Genomic DNA, 15,728 nt, shown 5'->3' with positions numbered 1-15,728 from the left:
CAAATGCTGTTTTACAAAATAAATAATAACAAAAAGAATAAAAACAGAGACAACACAGGTGACCACATAAGATAAGATAAGATAATTCTTTATTTTTTATTTTTTTATTGCTTGTTAATGAACAACTGTAAATAAAATAAAAAATATTTCAAGACTTGCACATCAGAAATCAAAGCAAACATACTGCTTTATTCTGTCTCAGATTATTTTATTATTTTTAATAAATGAACTTGGTATACAACAACAATCAGTAACATAATAAAGGCTTCAGTATGATTACAAAAATAATTTTGCACATTTTTTATATGCATTTAACAATCAATTGTTCTTTTAAGCTCCTATAATCTTTTTTTATTTACAGAGCCAGAAATAAAATTAGATTAAAAATGAGTGATTTTAAGTTATTTAAGTATATTATTTGTATTTTCAGTGATTTTTAAGTAAAATATATCAGATTCCTGTTCAGTCGGGCTTCAAGACTCCCCGGTTCCAGTTTCACCTCGCTTGAACTGTAATTAAAAAAAGAAAATGACACATTAATATTAAGACTTATTAATCATATATGATGATGAACACAAAGCTCTACATTATATTGGTTTCAGTCCTCACAGCATTCTTCAGCAAGTTTCCAGATTTGGTGAAGATGTTGGATCTCCTGGAGGCCGGTTTGACGGTCTCGGTGTTGTTCTGCGGCGCCGTCTGGGGGAGAGATGGTGACTGAGGACGGGAGTGGCTCGGGGAGACGGTGGAGGGCGGTGTCAGCGAGTACGTCTGAGGATTTAGGTAAGTTTGGGTGGGGTTTGGTGTGTAGATTTGAGGTGGTGTATAGGTTTGAGCCGGGATGGAAGTCTGAGAAGGGGTGTAGGTTTGAGCCGGGGTAAAGGTTTGAGATGGGATGGAGGTCTGGGAAGGGGTGTAGGTTTGAGGTGGTGTGTAGGCCTGAGAAAGGGAGGAAGTTTGGGTTGGTGTGTAGGTTTGTAAAGGTGTAGAAGTTGGGATAGGGGTGTAGGTTTGTAAAGGTGTAGAAGTTGGGATAGGGGTGTAGGTTTGTAAAGGTGTAGAAGTTGGGATAGGGGTGTAGGTTTGAGACGGGGTGTAGGTGTTTGTCGGCGTGAAGGACTGAGGCTGTGTTTGAGCCGGAGCAAAGGGATTGGTCGATGCAAAGCTCTGGGTGTTCAGGTACGGCTGCGTCTGTGAGAAGGCCTGAGGTCCTGGGGTGGAGTCCAGCAGGGTGGGTGGAGGCGGCGGAGGGAAGCTGTCGTCTCCACCACCGGCGTCATCGGCGGCGACGGCAACGTCCCCGGAGGCGTCCAGCTCGTAGTGCCTCTTCCTCAGCTCCCCCAGACGGACTCGCTCCTGCTCCAGCTGGCTCTCCAGCTGCAGAACCTTCACCTGAAAGGTCAAGAGGGCACAACGAGTCAGCTGATTGTAATAAACAGAAAATACTAATAGTGGAGGAAGTATTCTGATATTTTACTTCAGTAAATGTACTAATATCACGTTGTGGAAATACTTGTTATGTTCCAAGTAACAGTCCTGCATTGAAAATGTGACTAAAAGCTACTACGAGGAACTTTCATTTTGTGTTGATTCTGGCGACCTATGTGGACAGAAGTGGTACTGCATCCTAGCACCAGACTTCCTTTAGAAAACTTTTCATTTTACTGCAGCAGGCTCTGACAGTCTGACCCGCTCAGTCCTGGTTCTGGTTCTGGTTCTGGTTCTCCTGTGTCTCCTTTCCCATTTCAGAACCAGTTAAATGTTCCTCACATTAACTTTAAAGTATGTAAGATTAATCAGAAAAATGTAGTTTTCAAACTGCGACTGTTCTAATATTAATATATATTTCATCATTCGACACCTTCACAATGCTTTTTTAGTCCAAACATCAACATTACTACTAATACATTTGAGAAGCTGGAACTGTTTTGTTTTTGCACAAAAAATGACCACATTATTATGAAAATAGCTGCTAATAAATTATCTGTCAATCCATTAATTGACTCATCGTTTCAGCTGTGCTTCCACATGTTTTGTGTGCAAAATACTTAAATTTGTAAAGTAACTAAAGCTGTTAGACAATCGCAATCAAGTAGAAGTTTAAAGTGGAATGAAAATAAAATACTCAAGTAAAGTACCTCCAAATATGTACTTGAGTAAATGTAGTTTGTTACAATCCAACACTGGAAAAATACACAAAACAAGATGATAAATGGGGGACTTGAACACCTCACCTGAGCTTCCATCTCCTCTGTTTTCAGTTTGATCAGAGACATGCTGGAGAAGTCCATCACACCTGTAAACACATCACAGAGTTAAAGATCAGAGGCTCGATGGATGGAAACGTCTACTTTGGTCCAGAGTGAAATATTTATACATCAAGATGTTTCATCGACTAGACTTCTCTCACCTTGGTCAGAGATCTGCTGCTGTCCGTGTTTGGTGGAGGTGACGACCACGGCCGCCATGTCGTTCACGTGACGCGACGCCTGCTTCAGCGTTGACAGCTTCTTGTTGCCGCGGTCGGCCTTCACCTGAAATCATCCCGAGTCACAGCAGCGTTAAAGAATGTTTAGTGACGCAACATAAGAGAGGGTCAGCACGTCTCACAAGAACACATCAGACAAATTACAAGAAATATCAACATTCATTTTCTGAGTGTGAAAATATGTATTCTTGACGTTTGGGTGGTTTAAGACCAGATCTAGGTAGGAAAAAAACAGATCTGGGTAGGATAAAACGGGATCTGGCTAAAATAGGACCAGATCTGAGAAGTTTAAGATCAGATCTTAGTAGTCTAAGACCAGATCTGAGTAGAATAAGACCAGATCTGAATAGAATAAGACCAGATCTGAGTAGAATAAGACCAGCAGCAGAACGTTTGGAGTTTGTACCTTAGAGGCGGCGACTAGATGAGCCGTGCTCGCAGCGATCTCATGAGAACAGGCGATGAGCTCCTCGTAGGTTCCCTTTTCACCAACGACCCGGTCGGCTGAGTCCCTGACAGCAGAGAGGTGAAGTTTACTATGTTATAGTTTAATATTCAGAACATGTTACAATGTGTTTGGATACTTACAGCAGCTGAGTGGCGCCCCAGCCGACAGCTTTAGAGGCCGAGATGAGTCCTTCTGTCCAGCGAGAGTTTTTGGCGTAAAATTCAGTGACTGACGCTGCTCCCTAAAAAAAGAACGATTTTATGTGTCAGTAAAGATGAATTTAAGCATTTTAAATGAACTTGTAGCTTTTACCATCTGAACTGTTGTGGTTGGAGAGTTAGATGACACAGGTTAGAGGACTTTTATGAATGAATCAAACTGGAACTGTACAAAAGATTTTACTAACAAAGAAAACACACTCGTAAATGAGTCTTGATTCCTAAAAGTTTGGTTAAAACATGCCTCTGAGAAGAATTTAAACTGTCTTGTATTTTGTACTTCAGGTGACTCACCCTGCCTCCTTCCACAATGTCTTTCTGCAGGTCAGTAGACGCCATCACCAACATGTGAACGGCCTGAAGAGGAAACAACCACAGAAGAAGAAGAAACACTTGAATTAAATAAAAAAGAACCACAGAAGTTCACAGAAATGTATTTTTAAAAAAGTAGACAGACTTCTCACCTTCATCAGGTCTGAACAGGATCCCAGGATGCTGAGAAGGAACAGAAAAACAAACATCACACAGATTAGAGAAAAGGAAAAGACGCAGAGAAACTGAAATGAACTATTTTATGGATAATTCATCTCACCTCTGGTTGACCTCCAGCTTGACGCCAGAAGTTTCTCTCCTTGCTTGATTCAGAATCTCCTGAAAAACAGACATTTAAAACAGAAATGTTAAGCATCACCAAGTGTGTGTGTGTGTGTGTGTGTGTGTGTGTGTGTGTGTGTGTGTGTGTGTGTGTGTGTGTGTGTGTGTGTGTGTGTGTGTGTGTGTGTGTGTGTGTGTGTGTGTGTGTGTGTGTGTGCCTTACGTCCATTCTCAGCACCGCCTCTTCGATGGCAGTGGACGTAGCGATCATCTCTTTGTCCACCATCGCTCCCAGCTCTTCTTTTAGAACATCCTGTCCTGTAGGACGCAGATCCTGAACAGGAATCATACCGTTAAAGTACACAACACCCGTGGAAAAACTTCAAAAAAGAGTATTTAACAGGTAGAGCTGGAAAGTAACTGTACTGTACTTGAGTACAGTTTTGAGGTACTTGTGCTTTACTCAGATAAAAGCCACACTAAAAAGGTAAATAAATAAGACAAAATAAACAAAATAAATTATTAGAAATATACATCGATAAAACTCAATTAAAAGCCAGACTAAAAAGGTAAAGTACAATAAATAATATAAAAGCTCAAATAAAAGCCAGACTAAAAAGGTCATAAATAATTTCAAAGACAAAACAAAATAAATTATCAGAAATATTTATCAATTTAGCTCAATTAAAAGTCAGACTAAAAACATAAAGTACAATAAATAATAAATAAAGCTCAATTTAAATCCATACTAAAAAGGTAACATAAAAATAAATATTTCGAAAGGTTAAACAAAAATAAATTATTAAAAATATACATCAATAAAACTCAATTAAAGCCAGACTAAAAAGGTAAACCCTGTCTCACCTTTCCCAAAGTGAGGATGCGCTGGACGGTGTAGCGCACGGCGGAGGGGTCTGCTCTCGGTAAAGTGGCCTGAAGCTTCAGATCCTTCAGGTACTGAAGGCAGTGATTCGCACAATCCCGACAGCTGTCAGTCAAACCTGGAGGACACAAAGAAACAGGAGAGAGTTTGACGGTTTGTGCATCATGTATTTAGTATATATTTATATATATTTATAACAGTAGAGAGTTTCTTACGGTCGGCCTGGTCGGTGGGAGCGGAGTGAGATGTTGCTGATCCGTTCACGATGGTGTCGGCAGCGAGATGAGAGAACTGAGTGACCGTCCTCAACAAACCACTGGCATCTAAACGACAGAGGAAATATTGTACCTTTTACTATACTACTTCTGAGAGGTAAATATTGTACTTTTTACTCCTCTACATCTCTAATACTTCTTCTTATTAGATACACTCTTCATCTAAACATAAACATACATCATGTCTAAACCTGAACACAGAACTCACTCACCGTTCATGTTTCCCAGATAAACCACGTGGCTCTGCTGCATTTTGTCGATAGCACTCAGAGTGATTTCAGCTCGATTCACCAAATAATCTGAAGAACAGAAGGAGAACTGGTGAGAAGAACTTTAACCTCCTTTATTTAACATCTTTAAGCAGCATATTAAAATAATAATAAATGGTTTGTAACACCAGATGATGCAGCTGTAAGAACAAATATCTTTAAGTGTATTAATTAATTTCTAAACTATTATTCCTTGTATTAAGTATTAAACACATAACGATTAGTCATTAAAGTCATTCATGAAGTTTGTTTTTAAATATCCTGTTCAATCAAAAACATCTTTATACATGCATGTTGTTTTGTGTTTACCAGGTGAGCTGGTGCAGCGGACGTGTATGGGGTCGTCCAGTTTGGCCACAGCGTCCAGTATGATGCCCTCGGCCTCCACCACGGCACACTGCAGCAGGCAGAACTGCTCCTCCTGCAGCTTCTTGGAGAGCTCTTCTTCACGGCACGCCTGAAGTTACACACACATCAGTAACTAAACACTCTGATACTCACAACAGCTTCACTGTGCATGTTGTAAAATGTGTGTGAGTGTGTGTGTGTGTGTGTGTGTGTGAGTAAAACACCTGCTGCTGTAGCTGAGCGTGGAGGCTTCCCACTTCCATGCTGCTCCTCTGCCTCTCCTGCTCCATGGAGGTGTGGTGGAGCTGAGCTTGCTGCCTGAGGGCGTTCAGCTCGGCCTCCTGGTCCCTCATGGAGCGCAGCAGCACCTCCCTCTCCACCTGCAGCCCTGCCAGAGAGCTGCTCAGCTGGGTGCCGCTCTGAGGATCCAAACATGAATCAATCAGTACTTTTTATTTCCTCACTCTTAGACGATGTGAGAAAAGGAACTAGAATGACTTCCCACCATTTCTTTGCTCTGCAGGGCTCCGTTAGCTCGGTTCAGCTCGGCCCGTGTTGAGTCCAGCTCTCGTCTCAGTCTGTCGATCTCCAGCTTCTGTTCAGCGTTGATGGCAAGCTTTTTGGAAAGGAAAGTTTTATTTGTAAAGTGACCTTTCAAACAACAAGGAAATTGTTGTAATTGCAAAAGAAGAACAGGACAAATAAATAGGATTTAAAGCAGTGCATGAAGTGGAAAAATAAGTTCTGGTACTCCCATTATTCACATGTCAGCATGTGTATTCAGCAATTATTATAGTTTACATTCTAAATTTACACAGTAAATAAAATATACTATCAGATATTGTGTTTGAAAGTTTTTTTACTTGATTTTCTTTTAAAAAACCCAAAAGCTTTAAGACCAAACTTGCTATGGTTAAATAATTATTGCATTAAGCACACCAAATTGTTTCTTTAAAATAATTAGTTTTTTTTAAATATTGTGTGTTTTCACGTCTGTTATTTCATCCCTTTGAAAAGTTATTCGTACATGCTTTTCAAAAAATGTATTCTGTATATTACTGTGAAAATGAATCCGTACGTATATGAAATACAACGTTATAACAATCACATACATAGGAAAAATCTAAATTGCAGTAAGAAGTATGATTGATTAGTCCCAAATTTGATTTAATTTAAAAAGGGCAGTAAATTAGAAAAGTTTTAAGCCTTGATTTTAAATAAATGGGAGTTAAAGAAACTTTCAAGAACATTTCCTCTAGATATGTGAAGCATAAAAACTGCTTCTTCATGTTTAGGTTTGACTCAAGAAAATCTAAGACATGCAGAAACTTTACCAAGTATAACTGTGCAAGATAAGAAAAGATAGAACTTATTTATCCCGACGGAAAGAGTGCAAATATAAAATAAACAGACCCGCGTAAGTTGCATAAACAAATACAAGAACATGGTTCATTTAAAGCTTTCAGTGATGATTTAAGTCCCGGGTCCGTACCTGCTGCTGGAGCTGAGCCCTCAGAGCCTCCAGCTCTCGGAGGAGCCGGTCTCTCTCCTGGTCCATGGAGCCCTGCTGCTGCTGGGCCTGCTGCCTCAGCGAGGACACCTCCACCTCTCGCTCTCTGGACGAGCGGAGCAGCAAATCACGCTCCGCCTGCAGCGCCGCCAGACTGCTGCTCACCTGAGATCCCTCCTGAAGAAAAACAGAAAACATGGGAGGCGTTAAATCAAGGCTGTAAAAAAGATGAAACACTTTCTGTGAGTCAAACAAAAAGGGAACATGTTGGTCCTGTTCTGTTTGTGATTAGGAACGCTGAATCTCTCCATTAGTCTCGCTCATCATAAGTAATTTACTTTAATTTGTTTCATCCTGAGGGAATAAGTCATAACAAGTCTCCATTTCACTCTATGGGTGATATTTTAGTCTTTGCAGTTTTACTCTAATGTGTTTGATCAAAACAGGATAAATGGGTAAGACACATAAAATAAATTCCACAATTATTTCACAATGCAACATAGAATTTGTGTGCGTTAGGTCCCAAAAACATTGCGAAGTTCATTAAAGTTAAAGGCACAATGAGTTAGATTTCCCCCCCCAAAAAAATATGTATATATTCTCGATCTATGTCTGTATTCCTCTGCCTAGATGTTTCTTATAAAGTTGTTGTGTTTGGGACGTTTCTGGACGTCAACCTCTTTAAAAAACATAGCGGCCAGGATGCAAGATCGTAAACAAGCATCCAAGAATAAGCAACAAATATTGGCCAATGTTTTGTGTTTACAAACTGCAGCTAACAAATCCAACTCACTGTTCCTTTAAAAAGGTTTGAACATCCTCTAATCCTCTAATAACGTCATAACAAAGATGCTCTTTTTGACATTCTGTAGAATAAATATGACTGGAGTAACGTTTCCTTTAATAACAGTGCTGATACAGATTTCCAAATTATACCTTTTCTTTAAAATACCTTACATCATATAGTATAAACATATCCTTCCACCATTTCTAGCAGTCAAAAAGGATGTTTTTCCCCTTAATAAATACACTCTAAAAATGTCAAAATCCTGATTTGAACCAGTAAATATCTGATGAAGAATAAATAAAAGTGTTGAAGTTTAACTTCTATAAAGGAAAGACTGGATTAACTTTTCAGAAAAGGACATTCCTCAAAACTGTAAAATGTTAAGAATTGTAAAAGCCAAAAGAGGGAGTTTGGTGTGATCCACGACAAATACTAAGCTTTGACTAAAAGTTTGTCTTATATTTCTTTAACATTCCTGCTCACCATCTCTTTACTGTTCAGAGTGCTGTGAAGGTGAGCCAGCTCTGCTCTCTGATCCATCAGCTCTTTGTTCAAACGCTGAACCTCCTGCTGCTGATTCATCTGATCGGGAGAGGAGACACCTGATCAATACTCATGACAGCCTTTTGTAATTCAACACCAGAAAAGTTCCTCTGGTGGAAAAGAAGGATGATATCAGGAGGTTTTATTGGCTGTGCTGTCAGAAGTTCTCACCGTGTTCCTTTTCTCCTGACGTAGGTTTTCCAGCTCGTTCTCCAGCTGCTGTTTGATTCTCAGCCAGTCGTCTTGATTGTGTTTTGCACCCGACAGCATCCTCACTGTTTCTGCGTTCTGCACAAACAAAGAGACAAAAGTTCACAATAACTACAAAAAAAACCCAAAACTTTTATTCATAGAACAATTGGCCATTTTGAGATTGCTTGCTAGTTGAGAGTTGGATGAGAGGATTGATGACACTCACATGTCTGCAGATATGAAGCTACTGCCAATAGCTGCTGAGCTTAGCTTAGCTTAGCATAAAGACTGGAAACATAGGGAAACAGCTAGCATGGCTCTGTCTAATGGGAAAACTCACTGATGATGTTTTGTCTCCTTTATTTAATCTGTGCTTAATTAAGCTAAACTAATCAAATATTCCTATTAAATTCATATTATTTTATTAATTTGCATTTATATTATATTATATATTATATATATATAGTATATATTATATTATATATTTTATATTTTATATTATATTATAGTATATTAATACACTTAATAGATCTGCCTTCTGAGCATTTGTTGTTTTCAGTGTGGCCGTATGCGTTTGATGCACAATTTTCCACATATTTCTTATATTTATCATTCCAAAATTCAATTTAAGCATCATAAGGAAAATAAACGACAGTGACGGGTCGTCTCACCTTCTTCATTAAGTCGGCGTGACTGGTGATCAGCTCTGCGTGTCTCTCTTTGAGTTGATTGAAGCGGATCTCAGCAGCCTGAGCTCTGTCTGCGTGAAAAAAACAAAAGGTTCGGACATTTTAAAGAGTACAGTAACAGATTTATAGTGAATATTACAATCATATTCATGTTTTTTAGCTGTCCTTAGTCTTAGTGCTTCAGTTAATTTACAAATTAAGAATGTTGACAAACAGAACAAGAGCTTTGGAAATATTTTCGTAATAATCAAATTATGCAGCAGTTTATGAATATTGGAAATTGTTCTTTTATAATAGTTTAAGCATTTTTAAGCAAAAAGATTTCATGTTTACAGCTTCTTGAATATAATATTTGCTGCTTTTCCTTTTAATTATATTAATACTATTAATGTATTAGTAATATTGTTAATAATGTTAATGTTTAGTATTAATGTTAATAATGTTAATGTATTGGTAATCATGTTATTAGTAATGCTGTTAACAATAGTAATAATTTGAATAATGTTTATGTATTAGTAACTGGTTAATGGAGAAAATAATCAGCAGATTAATCCATAATGAAAATAATCATTAGGTAATAGTTTTAAATGAGCTTCATCCAAACGAACTAAAACAGTAAACTATCTTTACATGAATGCGAAAATTGTTTTATGTTGTCGGAGTTCTTTTTCTATTTTTCTTTAAAAGGTGGTGTCTTTCAGGATTGTTTTTCTGTTGTTGTTTAGTTTTAAGTTGAATGTTTTCTAACAATTTACAAAGTTGGAAGTAAGTTTTTTCACTTTAGTTTTTTGTCTGATAATGCATGAATATAAATCAATCATATATCCGTTCACTCACTGTCCGCCTCCTTGAATCCGATCTGAGCTCCGGCGTTGGCCACGCTGTTGCACCTCAGAGCCTCCACCTCCATCCTCAGGTGCTCCTTCTCCATCATGGCCATCTGTTTGTGGCCGCGATGCTCCTCCACCTCGGCCTCCAGTCGATTCACCTGAGACTTCAGCTCCGTGACGCACCTCTGAGCCTGAGGAGAGGAAACAGGTTGATCATACCCGGAGACGTGTCACAGCTCCATGTGGTGCAGAATACGTCCTCGTCTTACCTCGGTCCTTAAGAGCTGCAGTTCTGGTTTGAGAACCTCCAGCTCTCTCTTCAGACTCTCGTTCTCGGACCCCCTCTGCTCCACTGAATAGTACTACCATGGAGATAAAAACACGTCAGCCATACTACCAGAAAAGAGCTGGAAAACAACGTTTTTTATGTTTTTTGTACTTGCATGTACCTGTGGCGTCTGTGATGCTACTCTGAACTCTGGCTGCGTCTCCACCTCCTCTTCGTCATGTCGCTCCTCGTTGGGCATCACCACCACCGGCCTTTTGTATTCACCCAAAGCAGCGGCACGGAGGAAGTTTGGAGGAGCCTATGTATAAAAGAAATACATAACATGTGCATGAAATACATTGGTGGGATATAACAAAGTACATTTACTCATTTAGTAAAAAAATAAGGTACTTTTATTCCACTTCATACTTTTACTCAACTACATCTTGAGGTAATATATTTTTCACTCAACAACATTTATTTTACAGCTTCAGCTTCTTTGCATCAAAAAGAGCTTCTATTTTTTATTTATTTTGTTGATAATCAAATTATGCAAAAGTTTAAACAACTCTGCAATAATATTTCAAATAATTTCATTTTTTTAAGCAAAACTGCAAAAACATTTTACAATTCCAGCTTCTAAAATGTGGAGATTTTCTAAAAATATTAATAATGTTAGTGTATTAGTAATAATGTAAATAATGTTGTGGTATTACCAATAACGTTGATATATTAATAATAATATTGATGTTTTAATGATAATTTTGATGTATCTTTCATAATGAACAAACATTATGAAGGTGCCACTCTTGGCTCTTTAATAATTGTGACACCATTTCTCACTATTTTCACTATTTTTACAAACCAAACAATCAATCGATTAATGGAGAAAGTAATCAGCAGATTAATCCATAATGAAAATAATCATTAGTTTATAAATCAACTAGTTAAACAGTAAAATCCTGCTTTTACATTAATGCCTGAGCAATAATAATGATAGAATATATAACAGTAAAACAGTCACAGTTTGAATTCTTTGAATACATTTTCCTGATTAAACTGACATACTTTTACTGAAGTAACATTTTCAATGTAGGGATTTTACTTGTTACAGAGTATTCTACGTGTCGTATTAGTACTTAAATAAACGATCAAAGTATTTCGATGATATAAAACCACACAAATTAAATGTACATGTGAAAACATTGAGGATTCTTACATCAGGGAGATCTGGGATCTGGATGATACTCTTAAAGAACTCCATTTCTCGGGCTCGGTCGAAGAACTGAGTGAGGCTGAAGAAAGGAAACGAGATGGTTATTAACAGAACCAATAAACAATATAAAAGTGTGTTTATGCCTCATGATAATACTGATAAAATACCTGTTAAATAGATCACGGAACCGCTCTCGATGTCCAAGAAGAACATCCGGACCAATGCCTATAAACCAGAGGAAATGTTTATTATGATCCAATTAAAAATATAAACAAATAAGCAAGAAATAATAATAATAATAATAATAATAATAATAATAATAACAATAATGATAAATAAAAAATAAAAACAAATGATAAACAATATGATACAAAAAATAAATAATAAATAATAAATAATACATTTATTTATTTATAGAGCACTTTTCATACAAGAGATGTTGTTCAAAGTGCTTTTTAAAAAATAAATAAAAATGCAACACATTCAAACAAAGGCAAATAGACATTAAAAAGACTGTAGATGCTAAACATATGCAAGGGAATAAATGACAGAACCATAGTGAACAATGATCCCTTATAATTTAAATGCCATTTATTAAGGAACAAATTTAATTAAAAAAAATGTGTCTGTCTTTCAAAAATGTTCTCAAAGGCTTCATGTAACAATTTATGGTTTGTATAAGAAAAAAACATTTCCATGTGACTCACGGCTGTGAAGTTTGAACATCAGCAGGACGGAGAAGTGGTAGAGGAAGCTGCAGTCCAGTATGAGAGGAATCAGAGGAGTCAGTCTGCACTGACCGGCCGGAGTCGTAGATGTGGCTCCGTTAACGTCCAGCTGACGCAGAACTATGAGCGAGAAAAACATAAAAATCAAATGCAAGGTAGAGGAGAAGTCTGGTGGGGTTCTGTATTTTTATTATTGTTGAAAAATCCCATAACAAGTGTGTTTATCAAAGCCTGATATCTCCTCTTCCTCAGAGCCATAGAGCTCCATTAAAACACATCAATGTTGAACAGGATGACATGTTTCTTCATAATGAACTCACACAATGTAGTTTATTCTGACTCAATCACACAAACAACGACCTGCTGCTACAAAAACTCACTAGAGCACCAAATGTGGATTAATCCACGACAGAAAATAGTCCGCAACAAATGCACTTCGCATTTCCCCCTGTTTATTTGATTAAAAACTACATTAAGCAGCTGTTTGAGGAGATTATTTATCCTTTTAAAAATTAATCTAAATATTTATGAGATATTTGAAAGAGTATATTTAGTAGCTAAATCGATAGCACTTAGAGCCGAACTAACACACTGTTGGTTTTAGTCTTTTCACAAACAATAATATAGAATATTACTAAACTTATCGAGCACATTAAAGTTAGCTTTGCTATCGTATTTGAAAAATAAAACATGAATACGTAGAAGAGCTCACCCGTGTCCTCCATCTTCAGCCCAGCGTCCCAGTAATCCATCAGTTCCTGTGTCATATCTAACCTGCAATACATTAAAAACACATTTATGAATCATCTCTAATGATAAGGAAAACACTGATCCCTGGATAGTTTTGGATAGAAAACTCACAAGTTGGTCACGTCGTTTCCCGCCTCCCTGTCCAAAGTCTCGTCGCTGGCCTCCAGGTTGCCTGGGATCGTCTTATGCTGTGGATTTATTTTATGATTATCATTCTGAGTTTGTCACATATCGTTATATGAAACCATAAAACAAGATATTCATGTGTTACCTTTGCATGAAATTCCATTTTGATGCAGAGGAACTTGGCAGACAAGGCAACAATGTGGCCGTATCGATCGTGTAAGTTTCCCTGCAATACAAGTGGAAAGTTCTTGATAATTTAGTCATTTGTTTATTTGCACAATACAAATTATAAGGATAATATGTATATTAAATAAAACTTTTATGGGCTCTTTTAAGCTCTATGGGGAAAATACAAAAGAGCTCTCTAGAATTCAATGTTTCAACCTTAGGTTGGGAACCACTGGACTAAACTAGCTTACTGTATATAAAGTAGATAAAAGTAACTCTTCGGTATTATCTAAGACATTTTTTACTTGAAAATGAATACTTTAACTGCTGATATTTTATATATATATAGCTGATGATACTTTTACTTCTGCAGTAATTTGAATGCAGGTCTTTTACTTGTATTAACAGAGTATTTTTTACAGTGTTGTATCGTTACAACTAAGTACTTCTTCCACCTCCGCTACTCACCCAGAGAATGCCCATGTCTTTAACGTTTCTGCAGTATCGGTGAGAATCTCTGACACTCTGTAGGTCAAACAGAGAGGAGGGAGATCACAAAGAGAGGTCAAAGAAGAAACAAAGGTCAACAAGTTCAGATTCAAACTCACATTTCTGTGTCCGCCGGAGCACTTTGTGCAGCAGGTAGCAGAACTTCCAGCTGATCATGGAGTTGCTGGACAGCGGCAGGTTGAGGGTGTAGGACCAGAAGGTGGTGGCTCCGCCCTCCTTATGGGTTCCCAGGATGATGTCATCACAGCTGTCAAGGAAACTCCAAAATACTGATGTACAAACTGTGATATGTGATATAACTTCTACTACTGGATGGATGGCCTTGAGAGTTTGCACAGACATTCATATCCTCCAGAGGATGATTCCTACAGATTCTTGGGATCCTCTGATCTTCACTCCAGTTCCAGCGTGAGATTTATATTAGTGGTTCAGAGTGAAATATCTTGACAACTCTCCAAAGAATTGCCATGCAATTTCCTATAGATGTTCAAGGTTCCCAGAGGATGAACCTTAATTACTTTGGTGATCCCTTGCAATCACCTTTAGTTTCACCGTTTCCAGAGGATGAACCTGTGTTACTTTGGTGATCCTCTCACTTTATCTTTAGTTCCACCATGAGATACATATTTGTAGTTCAGAGTGAAATATCTTGATTACTTTCCAACAGATTACAATGAGATTTCATACATAAATTCAATGTTCCCTGAGGATCAACCTGAAGTACTTTGATGATCTTCTGTCTTTCCCACTAGTTGCACAGTGAGATTTAGATTAGTGGTTCAGAGTCAAATATCTTGTTTAGTTTCCAACAGATTGCCATGAAATTTCCTACATACATTCAAGGTTCCCAGAGGATGAACCCTAATAACTTTGGTAATCCTCTGACTTTCCCTCTAGTTCCACCGTTCCCAGAGGATGAACCCTAATAACTTTGGTGATCCTCTCAATTAACCATTAGTTCCACCATGACATTTATATATTTAGCTCAGAGTGAAATATCTTGTTTACTTTCCAACAGATTGCCATGAGATTTCCTACATAAATTCAAGGTTCCCAGAGGTTGAACCTTAATTACTTTGTTGCTCATCTGACTTTTCTGCTAGTTCCACCGTCCTCAGGGTATGAACTTTACCTTTAGTTCCACCATGAGATTCATATTTCTGTTTCAGAGTGAAATATCTTGATTACTTTTCAACGGATTCCCATCCAATTTTCTACAGACATTCAAGGTTCCCAAAGGATGAACCTTTATTACTTTGATCTTACTAGACTTTCCCTCTAGAGCCACCAGCAGTTCAAATCTTCATACATGTATTGTTTTGCTCAGAGTACAGCCAAACAAAGTAGACTTCTTTATGTCATCTGTCAGTAAATAATCCAAGTTGCTGTTGAATATGAAAAGGATACTTCGCACATATTTCTCTTTGGGTGGTGTTTCACCGGAGACCAGGGTTTTGCTGATGTTGTGGAGCTGAAAGTAAAGAGACTCAACTCAGTTAAAACAATTCAACTTTCTTACTTCAATAGATAAAAGATAAAGACAAACATTCTAAATTAGATTTATCCCAGCCAAAGGGGAAATATGAAAGAGTTTATGAAACATTTCCACTTAAATATTCAACTTTAAAGTGTTTTTCCCCAACAAGGCGTCACTTTGACGAATTTAGCAAAACAAGAAACATTATATGAAATGAACAAAACACCTTTTCCACAGTATAAAAGTTAGATTTATATAAATCTCTATAAAAAAACCTTCTTACCTGTTGTTTAGCAAACTGCTCTTTCTCCGCAGCCAAAGCTTTTTCCGTCTTATTGTCGCTTTTGTTCTTGGTTTTACTCATGTTGTCTCTAACAAAGAAAACTAAAAGTCTATCAATCCACACGGAGG

General features: G+C 37.6%; 1 protein-coding gene across 1 annotated transcript; it reads right to left on the bottom strand.

Annotated features, from left to right (window-relative positions):
• Nucleotides 1–370: 370 nt before the first annotated feature.
• On the bottom strand, nt 371–15,681 carry LOC129102484 (huntingtin-interacting protein 1-related protein-like). Its single transcript, XM_054612653.1, is given in 34 exon segments — nt 371–509; nt 610–1,392; nt 2,235–2,296; nt 2,411–2,534; nt 2,895–3,000; nt 3,077–3,177; nt 3,449–3,511; nt 3,619–3,649; nt 3,747–3,805; nt 3,972–4,082; nt 4,613–4,749; nt 4,847–4,954; nt 5,119–5,205; nt 5,485–5,632; nt 5,748–5,942; nt 6,029–6,139; nt 7,016–7,210; nt 8,304–8,402; nt 8,535–8,651; nt 9,227–9,315; nt 10,082–10,265; nt 10,344–10,436; nt 10,524–10,661; nt 11,562–11,637; nt 11,726–11,783; nt 12,266–12,406; nt 12,999–13,060; nt 13,148–13,224; nt 13,308–13,388; nt 13,799–13,855; nt 13,939–13,951; nt 13,953–14,077; nt 15,246–15,311; nt 15,601–15,681. Coding segments are annotated over 34 exon segments (4,014 nt in total). The 3' UTR covers nt 371–473.
• Between the last annotated feature and the right edge of the window lie 47 nt (nt 15,682–15,728).

The sequence above is a fragment of the Anoplopoma fimbria genome, chromosome 14 (assembly GCF_027596085.1).
Source record: "Anoplopoma fimbria isolate UVic2021 breed Golden Eagle Sablefish chromosome 14, Afim_UVic_2022, whole genome shotgun sequence".
NCBI lineage: Eukaryota > Metazoa > Chordata > Actinopteri > Perciformes > Anoplopomatidae > Anoplopoma > Anoplopoma fimbria.
The sequence above is the reverse complement of the archived record's forward strand: the minus strand, read 5'-3'. Positions and strand labels throughout refer to the sequence as shown.